Source organism: Teleopsis dalmanni, chromosome X (assembly GCF_002237135.1).
Source record: "Teleopsis dalmanni isolate 2A chromosome X, ASM223713v2, whole genome shotgun sequence".
NCBI lineage: Eukaryota > Metazoa > Arthropoda > Insecta > Diptera > Diopsidae > Teleopsis > Teleopsis dalmanni.
In genome coordinates this window covers 43,591,911-43,607,737 of record NC_051848.1, presented here as the reverse complement: position 1 = coordinate 43,607,737, position 15,827 = coordinate 43,591,911, and the positions used below count along the sequence as shown (strand labels likewise).

Here is a 15,827-nt window from a genome sequence, read left to right as displayed (position 1 = left end):
TTTCCAATATCAATTTCATCATGATCAGTTGAGAAATTCGCAATCTCGTATTTTTTATAGACTGTTGATTTTCGTTTATTTCATTTTCAATATGTAAGTTATATTCCGAAATCGTATGATTTACAAGATCCTTTAAATTGCTTTTAAATTAGAAACTTTTATTTCTCTAAGATTTATGTTGCTTAGAACAAATATTGCTTCCAAATTTTCAAAACAGTCTGCAGCTTGTAGACTGTACCCGCTTTTGGTTATTGTAACAAATATTTAAAAATAATTCCAAAAAAAAATTCATAAATTCTTTTTTTCAATATGAAGTCACAGTACATAAAACGAATTTTCGAACAGCACAAATAATTTAAATTAAATTACATATATTTATTTCTTCTTAAACACACACTGTTCCTTTTGTAATTACATTTGGTATTATTGAAAGCGATATTGATAATATATTAAAAATATATTTTATTACTTAAACAAAATAAGCTATTGAAACACATTTGCGTTTAATTCATTTCCATGTTGAAATTATTTTCCGACAGCCTCTACTTGCTTCTGTATATCTTGTGCAGATTGGTTGGTTAGCGATACCGAGGTTTCTTTACCCTTTCCTATAAAATAGAGCAAAAATATTATTTTTATGTGATATAGGAAAATTAACGAAAGTAATTGTACAAAATAATTACCATATCGTGCCCACAAACGAGGCTGTATACCTTCACATTCACGTATCAAAATAGGTAGTGTTGGATTACTCTTCTTTAAATTGGGGTAGTGTTTCTCCACATATTCCCTGTGATTATATTTAATGCATTTATATTTAATATTTTACGATTATTATAAAATTATGTAATGTGTACAAAGATTTTTTCGTGTACGGCATATAATAGTATATTACCTAGCTCCTTTTGATGCTTCACCGGTTTGACATAAATGAATACGAAGCTCTTTTAGATTTGTTGATAATTTTGATAAACGTACTACTGCCAAACGCATTTCAATAGATTTTATTAGCTATTGTCCAAACAAAATTATTTGATCAACACCAATAAATGAGAAGAGCCTGTTTATTTGTTAAACTTCAAAAGCATATGTTAGATTTTCTGTGTATCGAACTATTCACAATTATATTTCCCACTATTGCAATTATTTTACTTTCATTAATAATAAAAATGTTTATATTTTTTATTAAAATTCAAATTAAGAGTATTTAATAAGTGTGATTGGTGTGGATTTTTTAATTAAATTTTATTTATAATAATAATAGTTATTTTGCATATATGAACTTATCATAATTTTTACTATTGTGAATTTAAAAAAATAAATAAATAAAAACTAAATCAGCTGTTGCAAAAAATGGTCTGCCAGAAAATATTAATATGCACTTCATTTGTTTGAAAAACATTTATAAAAACGAGAAATATACAAAAACTTGTTAGTTTATATATAACTATATTTTAATTCTTATAAAAGCAATTTTGTATTTTGCAACAATAGCGCTATAGTTTATAGTTTAAATAATTGAAAATAAAAGTTTACAAATAAGTGGAATCTAGTGTAAACAAATTACTCTAAAAATGGTAGAAATAAGTTGACGTGTAAGTTGTGTTAAATTAAGTTTTCCAAAAATAATATCTGTAGAAGATGAGTATGGAAGAGAAATTAAAATATTCACTCCTACGCGGTGAACTGACAGATAATCAAAGCATATGGACTCGGTATATCACATATATAATCCTAAAATTTTAATAAATTCAATAATGTTTATCTATTTTAGGCATGAGAAACGTGTCTGGTTTTTAACATTAATTACTGGAACATGTATGTTGTATTCAACGCGTACGACAATGCCGTTGCTGGTGCCTGCAGTTGCAGCCGAGCAGAAATGGACCAAAACAGACTCAGGAACTGTACTGAGTTCATTTTTTTGGGGATACACCTTAACGCAGGTAATAGTTGGCACTACACAATATCAACGTGGTCATATCAGTTAATGTATAAAATATTTTAAACTGGTAAAAATAATGAATGTTCTTTAAATATTTCTGCCTTTATATACAATTTTGAACTAGAAATTAAATTACAAATTCAATTTCGTAATTTAAATTTAATTTATATTTTTAATTTCTGAAATTATTGCACTCTTGCAGAATCATATGAAAAAGAATTCAAAACAACTATAACTGTTTATATTATGTTGCAAAAGGAGTCTAAGGAAAAATGAAACTTGCGTCTCAGGTAGACTGTATTTCTTGATTTTAGAAGACATCGATTTTTGTTCATATTGAATTTATGATCCATATAAAGGCACATAAAACATAATGTACAGTTTCTACAAAAGTCACACAACTTTTATAGCTTTGCAATTTTAATTATATTTGTTCATAATCCGCATCTTTACTGACAAGTGAAAGTTCGTCATGTGTGTCCTATCACGTGCCTCTAGTACGATTTCAAGCAAATTTCCAAGTTTTAAATTGGGTTATTTTTATAAGGATGTCGCAAATTATTGTACTATTAATTATACTTCTTATATCTAGTTCAGTTAAATGCAAACTCTAAAATAAAAACTTTTTGAATTGTCAGATAATTTCATTTATGACTATAACAGTCTGTCAATTAATTATCTCAAGATTTAATTCTTATTTTATAGCAATTTATTCTGCTTTAATATTTTTAATGACAACAACCAATAACGTTTTACTATTAAAAGTAAATATTTAGTTTGTGTTGTAATCGCCGGACAGGAGAACCGTCTAAAACAAAACGATACTCTGTAATATAAACCAGCTTGATCTTGGATTGGTTTTATTTATGAGAATTAATTTATTTTTCAAAAAGCCTTCTCTTGAAATTCCTTAAATATACTTTCAGCCCTGGTAATCTTATTTACAATAATACTTCAAATTTACCACAAATAATTAACAATAGTTGTAAGCATATTGTTACTCTACGAGGTCATCTAGTTTTTCTGTTTATATTATTAATGTTTGTTCCAAGTGTTAATAGTTTATACCAGGGCTGTCCAGACCATATAAGATCGCGGACTAATATAAATCACTAAATAGTTTGGAGGACCGAAGAAATAAATATATACGTTCATAATTTTTTCATAAGGAAACCTTATGAAAAATATCGTATTTTTAATATAATGATTTACGAAACTGGATACGAGTTTTTTGAACCAGTTATACAAAGAAATATATACTAAAATCTTTGTTAATTAGGTAAATGAACGTGAAGTGTAATAAATTATTTAAAACATTTTAATTTATTTATGTGGGATCCGATAAAAATAAAATAATGTGATGTTATTAAAATATAACGAAGAAAAATTTGCATTAATGTGGTAGATTAGAAACATGTCGCGGAGCACACAAAGATTAGTTGCGGATCGCATTAGACCCATAGGCTTTGGACAGCTCTGGTTTATATGACTTATATTGTATTTTTTAAATAAGTAACTAAAAGAAAAATGTATAATAATTATCGTAATATTAATATTATATATTAATATATATAATATTAATATTATTAATATTAATATTAATGTCTCTGTATATATTTATTTATTGATATTTATAAATATATTTTTATACATATATAATAATATATAATTATTATTGTATGTATAATTATAAATATAATTGAATTTGTGGCTGACCATAAACTTGGTTCGAGTATTGCCATATACCCATGATCAATGGACTTGAAATTACTTCATATATTTAATTCGTAAAGATTGCATGTACCACGAGTTGAACTCGTTTAAATTTATCGAACAAATTTAAATAAATAATAAAATGTTTATGTATATTATATATATATAATTATACATATATTTGTATATACTCATATATATATTTATATATTTAACTTAATTAAACAACAGAAACGGATGAGAGGTATCTGAATCATATATATGTCGGAAGTAAGCATTGAATTTGTGTACAATTTTTAAAAAGTTCTTGGACAAAGGAACTTTTTATATATGGGATTGAGAGAGAGTAAGAGAGAGGAGAGGAGATCACTGCTTATTTTTTCAGATTTTAATGATTAATAAAATAAGTTGTGTATAAGAAAAACTTCTGTTGCAGTTGTTAAGTTATTGTTTTTTGAAATATGTTTAAAACAAATATTCACATATTTTTCTGAGCTATAAATTATTATTATTATTTATTATTCACATGTTCTAGCATCACATTAATAAGGGGGTAAATTAAGAACTTCGTCTATTTACATAGGGTTTCCACAAATCTCAGTTTCTAGCTATATGTCTTAACTAATTAATTGTTTTATTCGTTTCTTTATAAACGATTCTACGTCATGACATCCTCTGTTTCTTGCACCTTGGGGGTTTCATTATAGCGCTACATGTACTATTTCGTTTGCGACCTTCCGAAGTGTATGCTCAATCCACTTATATTTCCTGCGCACTACTTTTTTCTCAATAGGAATTTATTTAGATATTTGCCACAAACTAGCATCAGTTATCGTACGGGGCAATCAAATACGGACTATACGTCGTAAACATCTATTTACAAATGTTCATAGTTTACGAATCGCAGATTAGCACTGACTTGACGAAGGAATTAAATATTTGAATTTTGGTTTCTCGTTATATTGTCATAAAACTATAAATAATATATATGTATATAGTATAAATAATAAATTTTAAAACATATTTCTAGGTTGCATTGCTAACTTTCCTAACTTAACTAGTCTAATTAGTGAGGAAACAATTCAAATAAGTACATTTGTAATAATTATTCAGATAATGTTATACAGAAATTGCTAGTTTCTTAGAATTTTTGTTTCTTAATGTCGTTGAAAAATATTTTTAATCTGAAACTATACATTAATAAGTTAAAAGACTATTATTATTAAAGTCTATAATATAACTGATAATAAATGAAAATATATTTATATTCGAGAACAGCAGTTGATATGTATCTAGAATGAATATGCTGCAATTTGCTGAGTAGTTACTATGTTTAATTAATATTTGTGTTATTCTAATCTTAAATATAACTTTTTATTTACTATATATTTATTTATTTATTAATATTAATATATTTTTTTTTACCTTTGCAGGTTGTTGGCGGATATTTCAGCGATCGGTTTGGTGGTCAGAAAGTTATTTTATTTGCCGCAATTGGATGGTCACTAATAACATTCTTTATGCCAAACATAATATGGTGGGCACCTGAAATCAAAACGTATTCCATACCCTTTATAGTAACAATACGCATCATAAATGGCGCCTTTCAGGGTGTACATTTTCCAAGCATGATTAGTTTAACTAGTCAGGTAAGAGTCCATGTCTGTCGTTTTTGTTAAATTAATTTATTTTTTTTTATTTTAGCTTATTTTTATTGTGTATAAAAACATTCTTAATTTGTGTTGTAAATAATTGCAAAGAATCATGTGTTTTAACCATTGTAAAACTTATATATTATTCTGAAGCTACATTAACTGAATTTTTTAGCTAATATCTATCTTATATATTTTGTTTTTTTTTTTTATAATTATTTTGACTGTAGCTTATAATATTCATTGTGTCTATTCACTATTCTAATGTAGTCTATTCTAGTCTATTTGGACTGATCACATACATATGTATATGTTTATTATCAAAAAAAAGGGATGCTTGCTACTTCTTTCATACTTTTTAAATTATTAGTATTGATTGTTCCGAAATGTGTATTAGTCTATTATATTTTTAAGGTTGCTGTAATTTTAGCGCCTACTTTTGGGAAACACTAGTTTTTTTAGCCTGACAAGGACAATCACACTCCGAGTGATAAGGCTTTTAAAAAAGGTGTTACTTAGTTGGGTCATGACATCATAATATTTTGAATGGTTTTATATCTAAAAATTTGTTTAAGTATTTCTTTGAACAGTCGAGCCGAGAATAGTTAGTATTGATAAATTTGTATTACATATATATTTTCCAATAAAATAGAGAGTAATAGTAATGTTCCATTAGAGTTGAAATTGATTGTTAGAACTATATTAGAACTATTAGACCAATAAGTAATATAACCAGTGGCGTCGCTAGGCGTCAGCGATGTCGGCGACCGGCATTAATGGCATTAACTATATTCGAAGTATTCCCTAATGTTTATATAGTGATTAGATTCATGTTCACAGTTCCAGTCAGTATTGCTTCGACGAAAAGAAAGAAGCAAAATTAAAATTGTTTAAGACGTAATAGAAAAGTATGATGGTCCAAGAGAGACTATCTTCATTATGATATAATTTAAAAAAAAAATAGGGTGATACTAAAAGTAGGAAAATTCATTTATTTTAATTTGTGTTTATTTTAAATTGATTAGGAATAAAACTTTCAATCATGCTTTGTCGTATTAGTGAATGTAACATATTTACTTTTACAATTGGGTTATAAAGGGGGTCTCGCAATTCTGATGTTGCCGACGTGCAGAGTTGGTTTAGCTCCGCCACTGAATATAACAATCACTTAATGGTTTAATGGTGGTATAACTTCTAGATCTAGTAATGTCAGGTCTTATTTGAGAAAAAACTTATATAGAATTATATGTTCCAATATATTCTAAAATCTCTTTCATGTTGCAGAACTGAGTAAACAAGACAAATAATTTCCGTTTAATGAATTTGGACTGATTCAAGTCGAATATGTGAACAGAAATTCAATCGACAGAGAGAACAAATAACAGAAAAGTTGTAATGAATCCTAATAATAGAAAATTCTATCACTTCTTATACCAATACGAATCAAATCAAGAAATGCATTTGGGGAACGGACACTAAAAGTTTAATTTACTAAATACTTATCAAATTAACATATTGAAAATAATTTAAATAATAAATTGAATTCTCTATCTCTGTCTAAGAATGATGCAGATGTTACAGCAAGTGATCCAGTATTTTATATAATTTAAATATTATTCAGGTAAAATAAATATTTAATTTTACTGAAACTATTTTATTGTCTGTGTTCTAGTTGGCTGGTTCTCAAGATTTTAATGCTGATAGGTTATGGATTTCACTTCATGTGTTTATAAATGTTTACGAAATTTCCTGTTTTATTGATAGGACTTGAGTTATAACATATTTCTGTTAAACGCTTTATAGATTATATGTAGATGGCTAACAAAGGTTTTCTGAAAGTATTATTAGTCCGTCATTAGGATAGATTTTTTCTCTTTACAAAACTAGATATGTACGTAAGATGAACCCACGTGAATATTGCAAAGAATATGGACAATTTAATATAAACTCACTAATAATATTATTTCATATTTTTTTTTAGTTTTGAAACAAATATTCAACAACCCAATGTATTGATGCACTTATTGGTGAACATGCTTTTCTATGGTATAGAATATTATATTAACTTTAGTATTTGAAAAAATATTTTTTGGCCATATTTTTCGCCTTTTAACTCTTTTTGTTATAGAGAGATAATTTTGAGTATAACGTAAATATAATAATAATAAAGTTTCTTAGCGTGAATGATTTCAAGCAGCCTCTTTTACTGAACATAGGCTGTCTATAAGTGGCTACCGCCTTTCGCCCCGCAACGCTACGTTCTTTATATCAGTAATGTTGCTTATGCTTCTTCCAAGGAGCTGCAAAAAAGTATTTTTTTTATTTAACGTTGCCTTTCTCCATGTTGTTTTTGGATGACCTCTTCCTCTGCTATCTTGCGGGTTGTATACCAACGCCTATTGACAAATTTCGGTATGACCCTTTCGAGATGTATGCCCGAATCATCCAAATTCTCTCTTTTGCGAATTTTAAGGTTTACATATTTTACATTTGTTCTGGTCTTAAGGTCTTGATTTGATATTCTGTTTGGCCAGAAAATACGCAAAATTCTGTAAAGACAGCTGTTGACAAATACCCTCAGCTTGCTTTGTATGTTTTCCGTAACAAACCAGGTTTCGTAACCATACAGGAAAACTGAAAGAACGTATGCTCTAAAGATTTTTATCTCTGTGCGTAAACTATAGGTATTGGAGCTCCACACTTTACGAAGCCTTGTAAAAGCGCTCTGGGCTTTCTTTATTCTACTTATCACATCTTGCGCTGTACTTCCATTTTTAAACACAATACTCCCTAGATACTGGAATTCATTTACGCGTTTAATGGTCTCCATTTCCAATTTCAAAGGTTCGTCAATTTGTTTGTTTATTGTTTGCACAGAAAACAAAAGAAGTAGATAAACAATCGAATTGAGGATATTTATTGCATATTTTCAATTCCATTCCAAAATCGTCGCCCATCTGTTCTATTGTTCCACTGCACACACAAACCTCCATCCAATCGATCTTTGAACCCATCCCATTGAAGTGACCAGATTCCTCCAACTGAACACGGATTTACTTCTATTTAAATCGCAATCATTCGCAATTCACACCTTCTGCCTTATTTTCACTTCCCCGTAACTTCAAACATCACTCATCCATATCCTAACTCATATAATCGTCTTGTTAAACCTTTCATGTTATGTGTTTTTAGGTTCCAGCGGATTACAACAACAACAATAACAATCACATAATAATCTTAAAATGCTTTCTTTGTATTTATATTGAATCTTATTAGTGTATTTTTTTTTAATGCTAGTCATCTAATGATAGTCATTTTAGAAAAATAGCAAATATGTTTGTGTGATGGCACAACCTATCTATATCTATCTACTTAGATATATATACAGTGCTGTGCATAACAAAAGCAACCAAAATTTGTCCATCAAATAAATAAGTTTTTTGTCTACTTTTTACTTTTCATTCAAAAATCTAAATACACAGTTTTATTTGTTATTGTATTAGCTATTATAAAAAAACAACAAAATCTACAATTCTTCATAACGGGTTAATTAATTCACACAAATAATAAAATATTGCGAAATGCGGCTGTGCAGAACAATAGCAACTTTATTTATTATATTAAATTTTTGTATTATTTTTCTAAATTTTGTATAAAGCCCTTTGCTTTTTATTACTTGGGCACTTATACGGGTCATAGGTGATATTAAATTGTTAATAAAACTATTTGGAATTTTACACCATTCATCTTTCATGACCTCAAACAATTGGAAACTTTTCGACCCCCAAAGCGACGTTTGAGAATACCAAAATGTTCTCAATTCAATTAAAATCAGGTGTTTGGGCTGGCTAATCTAAAATTGGAATTCCATTTTTCAAAATCCATTCTCTTATCAGCTTTAAGGTGTGTTTTGGGTCGTTATCGTACTGATATACCCGTCGGAGTGACATTTTTCATCCGCCATGGGGTACCATATGGCTCTCTAAAATTTTTTTGTACACATGTTGGGCTATTATTTGATGAATTTCATGAAAAGATCTTAGTCTAAATCCTGAAAAGAACGCTCAAATTATTACTGACCCACGCCCATGCTTCACAGTCGCTTGGCAGTTATGCGGATACAAACGATTTTCTTTTTCGCGACGTACTGTGCACATCCCATCAGAATTAAAGATGTTAAATTTTGATTTATTGCTGAAAAAAATTATTTTCCATTTAGTAAAGGTCCAATTTAAGTGATTCCACGCGAAATTTGATCTAAATGAAGTATATTAATATTAATTAAAAAGCAAAACAAAAATCTGCCTCTTTTGCTAATGCTTTTTAGTCAACATTGGTTTTTTGACTGGTCTGTAACTTTTGAAACCGGCTTCGAGAGTAAGCCTGCGTACAGTATTAGAGTCAACACCTTGTTTAAGCTCGGCTACGACCTTTTTCAACGACACGAATGGTTGTTTTTTTTGTAATTCTTATGATGTTTCGATCAATTCTACAAGTAATCTTAAGAGAGCCTTCACCCAAATAAACCGTTTTAACGGTATTTTGTCTAATTATATTTTTTTATAAGCTGCGAAACAATAAATTAATTAATTTTAAATATTTTGGCTATTTCATTTGAGCACTGCCATTTAAATATTTTTCAATTCTTGCTTCTTTAAACTTCAAAGTATACGTGTCACGAGCCATGATAAAAACGTACTTCCATTACCTGATTTAATATTGAACTATTTTGTGTTTATGTTCTAATTTGCTTAAAAACATAAATCACAGCATAAAAATGCAAAAAATCAAAAAAATATCTTGCTAGAATGCACTTTGGTCATAGATCTATCATTGATCTTGTCTCAGTTGCTATTGTTCTGCACAGCCGCATTTCGCAATATTTTATTATTTGTGTGAATTAATTAACCCGTTATGAAGAATTTTAGATTTTGTTGTTTTTTTATAATAGCTAATACAATAACAAATAAAACTGTGTATTTAGATTTTTGAATGAAAAGTAAAAAGTAGACAAAAAACTTATTTATTTGATGGGCAAATTTTGGTTGCTTTTGTTATGCACAGCACTGTATATCATCACTAAACTTCTGAGTATATCATCCACATCCTGATTTATTTGGAGACAAATAGCGTTAGATTATTTCTATATTTGAATAATTAGACCTGATAAAAATAATTAAATACTAATTTATAATTTTTCTTCTTATATTTCTAGAATCTTTGCTCAAATGAACGCACAAGTTTTTTTGGACTTCTCACTGCCGGTTCTGCCATGGGCACACTGCTTACCGGTATATTGGGTTCCTTTGTTTTAGATTACTTTGGTTGGTCATATGTGTTTCGAGTAATTGGTTTCCTTGGCATTTCTTGGGCTTTAATATTGCGGTATTACGCAATGGCAGGCGAACGGAGTCGTATTATAAATGTTTCTGCACCAGCGAGACTATGTACCAATAAAGCAATTGATACTGTGCCGTGGTTGCGCTACTTTAGACGTTTATCATTTTGGGCGTGTGTTCTAACGCATGCATGCGAAATGAATTGCTTTTTTGTGCTTCTATCGTGGTTACCAACATATTTTCATGATGGATTTCCGCATGCCAAAGGTTGGATTGTAAATATGATACCTTGGTTAGCGCTACCACCCTGCACATTCTTTGCCAAATACCTCACTGGACGATTGCTGACACGCGAGTGGTCCACTTCGTCCGTGCGTAAAATTATACAAAGCTGCTGCTTTGCCGCACAAAATCTCGCACTTTTCATCATGAGCCGTACCAATAGCTTTTCCACTGCTTTAATATGCATGACAGTCATAATTGGTATGTCAATTTTATAGCAAATAGATTTTTAATAATCCAATTCTCAATTGCAGGTGGTACAGGCTTCCATAACAATGCAGTGACTGTGAATCCTCAAGACTTAGCACCTTCCCATTCGGGTAGTGTATTTGGACTAATGAATACGGTGGGAGCAGTGCCTGGTTTTCTAGGTGTTTATCTTGCTGGTCATATACTGGAAGTGACGCAAAGTTGGCCTACTGTTTTTAGTGCTGCCGCTGGTATTAACCTCATTGGATGGGCAATATTTGTTATATTTGGTTCAGCAGAAGCAATTGTGTGATTTTATATAAGCAAGCATCGTGTATTAGACAAGTTCCATTGCTATATTAATTAAACATTTCCATAAGTAAAATTCTCCGTTGACTTAACATTAGAAATGTGTACTATATTTTAATTAGGTAATTTATTAATTATTTTGTAAAATATATTGTGTGTACATATATACTTAATATGTAATCAGGTTTATTAATTTTAATAAAAGTGATATACACATAAATCAAATAATAATTTATTTATTGTCATATGCCATCATTCTGCAGACTCTGATATATGATCGTAACCCCACAAATATTAATGCATTATATTGGTATACACCTAAACAACTCAATTTGCCTTAATGTACTTATATTCATATATTTTCATTAATAGCAAAAATTATAAGCAAATGCTTACGATATAAAAACAATCACGTTTCCTTTTGAGTCAACAAATTTATTGTTTTTTATATATAAAAAGTATTAAGGGTTAACGCCCAATAAAAAAGACGAAACATTATGATTGGTTTTCGAAAAAGGAGTAAAATCTGTGTGCCTCTTTCTTAAGTGCTGAATTGCTGACTGTACAGGGTTAGGCGATTGAAGTGTTACCAAATACACAGAGGTATATCTGTTTAACTAATACGTGAAATTCATTTAAATTACACCTGTTTTTTTTTTACAAGCTACCACAAGCAATTGCGTTTAAGTTTTATAGAACAAAAATTAATCGAAATGGAATTGAAACGTCATAGTGTGATTGCGTATTATTTGACTGGAAAATCTCAACCAGCTATTGTTCGTGAGCTCAAACACCTCAAAATGAATACAATGTTTGGTTATCGTACTACAAATTGTTATAATAGCACAGGCAGCGTTGCCAAACGCTACGGTGGTGGACGAAAAAAAACAGCAACATCACCTGAAATGGTTGGGAAAATTTCGACGTGAAAAAATTCACGTCGTAGTGGTAATCAAATGGCCAAAGAACTGAAAATATCACAGCGAAGCATCTGACACATGTTTCAAAATAAGCTCAAGGTAAAGCCTTACAAGTTCTAAATGCCACAAGATTTCACACTAAAACAACAAAAAGTTTGGCTCGAAGAGCAAAGGAGTTGTTACGCTTCCACGAACATGACGAATTTCCAAACATTGTGTTCTCTGATGAGAAAAAGTTCCCTATTAACTAGTTTGGACTCTCAAAATGACCGTCTTGTTGAAGATTTGAGACTATGAATGGCCACCCGACGTAATTTTCCATCTTAAGTAATGGTATGGGCAGCTGTAACCGCCGATGGAGGCTCTCCAATAAATTTTATCGAGCCTGGTGTCAAAGACAATGCGACTTATTATCGAGAAAATGTTTTGTAAGTTGCTTTATAGCCAAACATTTCGGTCGTAGACCATGGACGTTCTAACAAGACTCGGGATCGTCTCATAAAGTTCGTGTGAACCAAGAATCAGGTTCGAAACTTTATTTCGTCTACAGATTGGTTTTCGAATTAGCCAGATGCAAATCCGATGGACTCTTCCACAAATTTTTATAATTTAAATCAATATAAAATTATTTTACACATAAAAGGTATGGTCGCTTGATGAGGTAACAATTCAATCGCCTAACCCTGTATACAAAGTAAGCATATTATTTTATACAATTATATTCCTTACAGGAATACTGTTTGCAAGAAAAATTAAATCTATTAACTTCACTAATAATAAAAACTTATAAATCCAATTATTACGCACGATATTTAGAGAAGTTTTGACATATATGGGCCATCTAGTTCATAACCAAATTTGCGATAATAATTGCGCGTCCCAACACCTGATATAACAGCCAATTTAGTACTTTCGTGTTCTTCGCGTGCAATACGCTCTGCTTCTTCCATAAGCAGCATGCCGAATCCCTAAAAATAAATTTCATAAAATATATATTTATTCTTAAAGGTTTATAATATTACTTGATGTTGGAATTTAGATGGGTCTCTTGCGTTAACAGGTACGACTGAGCCGTATACATGCAGTTCACGAATAATAGAACATTTGCCTTTTAGTTCCGGCCTAAAAGATTCCTCTGAACATTGACGTAAACGTAATAATCCAACAAGTATATCCTGTTCAGGATCTTCGTACGAAAGGAAAGTTTCCCAACCTCCATTAGCTACATAATCGCGACGTACCAATTCAATTTCGTTTGGACGTATTTTATTGTGAATTTCTTGTATACCCACTTCGCGAGTACGTATATCACGGCATTCAGTGCCAAGATCTTTCATTCGTGCTAATGCTAGCTCACGTAGGTTGCCATGTTCCACTCCAGAACTGTACAAGTTTTATAATAAGTAATGAATATAATCGACCTTATATTTGAAAAATAAACCTTACCTTACAAGCGGCATAGGTATATCACGTTGTACACGATATACTCGTGTCCATGGTGGCACTAAGGCTAAAATTTTTGCCACTAAATCAATTAACACCTCCGGTGAATATGATTTATAGCGGCCAGATTTCCACAACTCATAAAGTCCTGTTCCGCGAATAACCAATGTTGGATAAATTTTTAGGCCATCGGCCCGAAAATCGGGATTCTCAAAGAATTCCTATAATTCGGATTTAGTTTAAATATTTGTACGGATAAGTGCATAGTTTTTCTTTACCTTAAATTGTGCAATATCTCGTTCTAAACCAACATTTGGCAAATCAGGCATCATGTGTGCAACAATTTTGTATCCAGCGTCTTTACCTAGCTGAAAGCTCTCTGTTACTGCTTTTACAGTGTGCCCGCGATTGGTATCACGTGCCACATCTTCATAAACAGATTGTACACCAATTTCTAAACGTGTGCAGCCGTATGACAACATGTCAGAAAGATGACGTTTAAGGCAATAATCAGGTCGCGTTTCAATTGTGATTCCAATACACTTAGTACGCGATTTTTCTGAATAGCGTACTGCTTCAGCGACATTGCCACTTGTAAATCCTGATAGTGCGTCATGTAAATTTCGGATAAAATAATCACGATACTCTTCAGACAAACACATAAAAGTACCACCCATTATTATATATTCAACTTTATCCACAGAATGTCCAAGCTGCTTTAGTTGTTCAATTCGGTGACGTGCTTGTAAAAATGGATCATACCGTGCACGTATGGCACGCATAGATGTAGGTTCGTAACCAGTATAAGATTGGGTTGAATACTCGAAATCACTATCCGGACCACCTGGACAATAAACACAAATATTGCCTGTCATATTTATATGAGGACATCTATGTGGTTTACACATAACGGCCACAACAGCAATCTGAAATATAAAAAATGAATAAAAAAACTTATTGATGATAAAACATTTTTCGTACTCCACTGGCTGTTCTTATTGGCTTAGCTTTAAGTTTCGGCAATAGAATATTTTTCGACTCCTGTGGTACGGCAGCAATAATATCCACCAGACGTGGAGAGCTCTCTAAACCATATTGGGACGAAATTCGTGATTTGAGACGATTTAAATTAACATCTTTTTTAACTTCGTGTGCTTCTAAAAGTTCCTTAATAATTTCACCTATGACGATCACTTTCCGCTCTTCCTGAGTTAGGCCAATGGCTAAATCGGTTTATATTTAAGATAAATTATAAGATTACTAAAGAATTTTGGTATTTCGTACCCAATTTCTTCCTCTCTTTTGTCATCACAACTTATCCGGATTACTTGCCAGAGTCAATGTATACATGTGGTTATTTCAATGAAATGTCAATTGTAAACGGTTTGTTTGTATGGATCGATAACAACGAATTAATCCAACAAATAATCGATTTTTGTAGTTGTGGTCGGTGGCAACAAATGTAAAAACATGCCTGTGTATCAAAGAACAATTTTCGAAAACGAAGTCAATGAAATTTTCGTTCACTTAAAACGTTAAGAAAATTTTATATTCGCTCGAGGTAGTTCACTCTTCGGGCTCATGACACATTTTATAATTATTTACAAATTATATTCTAATTGATTTTAGTTTATTTATCTTCAGTTATATAAATATATATATATATGTATGTCTGTAATCAATTTTTAATTTTTTAAAAAAGTTTGTCAGCTTTTTTAAAAAAAATATGTGTCATATTATAATATAAAATCGAACATACATTTAAATGTTGTTTTCGCTTCCGCCCATTAAAACAAAATGAAATATGCATGGAAGTCGATAAACATGCGACTGTACACGAAAAAAACGAGTAAGGGCCATATTATGTAGAGTGTTACAGACAAATTACTACAATTCTAATAAGTTTTAAAGAAACAATGTTAGGAAGCCACACAGCATATTTTAAAAACCGCTAATAATCTAATTACCACACTTTCCGATTTTAGGGAAAGGTGTATAATTTTATAGCTACTGTTAACAATCGTTATAAGAATAT

The 15,827-nt window shown here is 30.5% G+C and overlaps 3 protein-coding genes across 3 annotated transcripts; 1 reads left to right on the top strand and 2 right to left on the bottom strand.

Moving 5' to 3' along the window:
* Positions 1 to 354: 354 nt before the first annotated feature.
* On the bottom strand, positions 355 to 1,084 carry LOC119687144 (NADH dehydrogenase [ubiquinone] 1 alpha subcomplex subunit 2). Its single transcript, XM_038101347.1, has 3 exons — positions 896 to 1,084; positions 684 to 790; positions 355 to 608 (listed from the first exon to the last, which is right to left on the bottom strand). The coding sequence occupies exons 1-3, from the start codon at positions 991 to 993 to the stop codon at positions 526 to 528; spliced, it is 288 nt and encodes a 95-aa protein (XP_037957275.1). The 5' UTR covers positions 994 to 1,084; the 3' UTR covers positions 355 to 525.
* A 415-nt stretch (positions 1,085 to 1,499) lies between these two features.
* LOC119687184 (solute carrier family 17 member 9) lies at positions 1,500 to 11,743 on the top strand. Its single transcript, XM_038101431.1, has 5 exons — positions 1,500 to 1,715; positions 1,775 to 1,946; positions 5,092 to 5,307; positions 10,526 to 11,132; positions 11,186 to 11,743. Exons 1-5 carry the CDS (start codon positions 1,642 to 1,644, stop codon positions 11,431 to 11,433), a joined length of 1,317 nt encoding a protein of 438 aa, XP_037957359.1. The 5' UTR covers positions 1,500 to 1,641; the 3' UTR covers positions 11,434 to 11,743.
* A 100-nt stretch (positions 11,744 to 11,843) lies between these two features.
* LOC119687183 (elongator complex protein 3) lies at positions 11,844 to 15,101 on the bottom strand. Its single transcript, XM_038101430.1, has 6 exons — positions 15,077 to 15,101; positions 14,774 to 15,015; positions 14,071 to 14,718; positions 13,796 to 14,013; positions 13,372 to 13,732; positions 11,844 to 13,317 (listed from the first exon to the last, which is right to left on the bottom strand). Exons 1-6 carry the CDS (start codon positions 15,099 to 15,101, stop codon positions 13,162 to 13,164), a joined length of 1,650 nt encoding a protein of 549 aa, XP_037957358.1. The 3' UTR covers positions 11,844 to 13,161.
* Positions 15,102 to 15,827: the final 726 nt, after the last annotated feature.

What these genes read in the sequence shown, in the direction of transcription:
- LOC119687144 (XM_038101347.1), bottom strand. Translation starts at nt 993, where the DNA reads ATGCGTTTGGCAGTAGTACGTTTATCAAAATTATCAACAAATCTAAAA. An exon ending in GAAGCATCAAAAGGAGCTAG is followed by an intron (nt 791 to 895) that starts GTAATATACTAT and finishes ATATAATCACAG; the next exon opens with GGAATATGTGGAGAAACACT. An exon ending in TCGTTTGTGGGCACGATATG is followed by an intron (nt 609 to 683) that starts GTAATTATTTTG and finishes TCTATTTTATAG; the next exon opens with GAAAGGGTAAAGAAACCTCG.
- LOC119687183 (XM_038101430.1), bottom strand. Translation starts at nt 15,101, where the DNA reads ATGACAAAAGAGAGGAAGAAATTGG. An exon ending in AAAAGAGAGGAAGAAATTGG is followed by an intron (nt 15,016 to 15,076) that starts GTACGAAATACC and finishes AAACCGATTTAG; the next exon opens with CCATTGGCCTAACTCAGGAA. An exon ending in CAATAAGAACAGCCAGTGGA is followed by an intron (nt 14,719 to 14,773) that starts GTACGAAAAATG and finishes TTTATATTTCAG; the next exon opens with ATTGCTGTTGTGGCCGTTAT.
- LOC119687184 (XM_038101431.1), top strand. Translation starts at nt 1,642, where the DNA reads ATGAGTATGGAAGAGAAATTAAAATATTCACTCCTACGCGGTGAACTG. An exon ending in AATCAAAGCATATGGACTCG is followed by an intron (nt 1,716 to 1,774) that starts GTATATCACATA and finishes TATCTATTTTAG; the next exon opens with GCATGAGAAACGTGTCTGGT. An exon ending in TGATTAGTTTAACTAGTCAG is followed by an intron (nt 5,308 to 10,525) that starts GTAAGAGTCCAT and finishes TTATATTTCTAG; the next exon opens with AATCTTTGCTCAAATGAACG.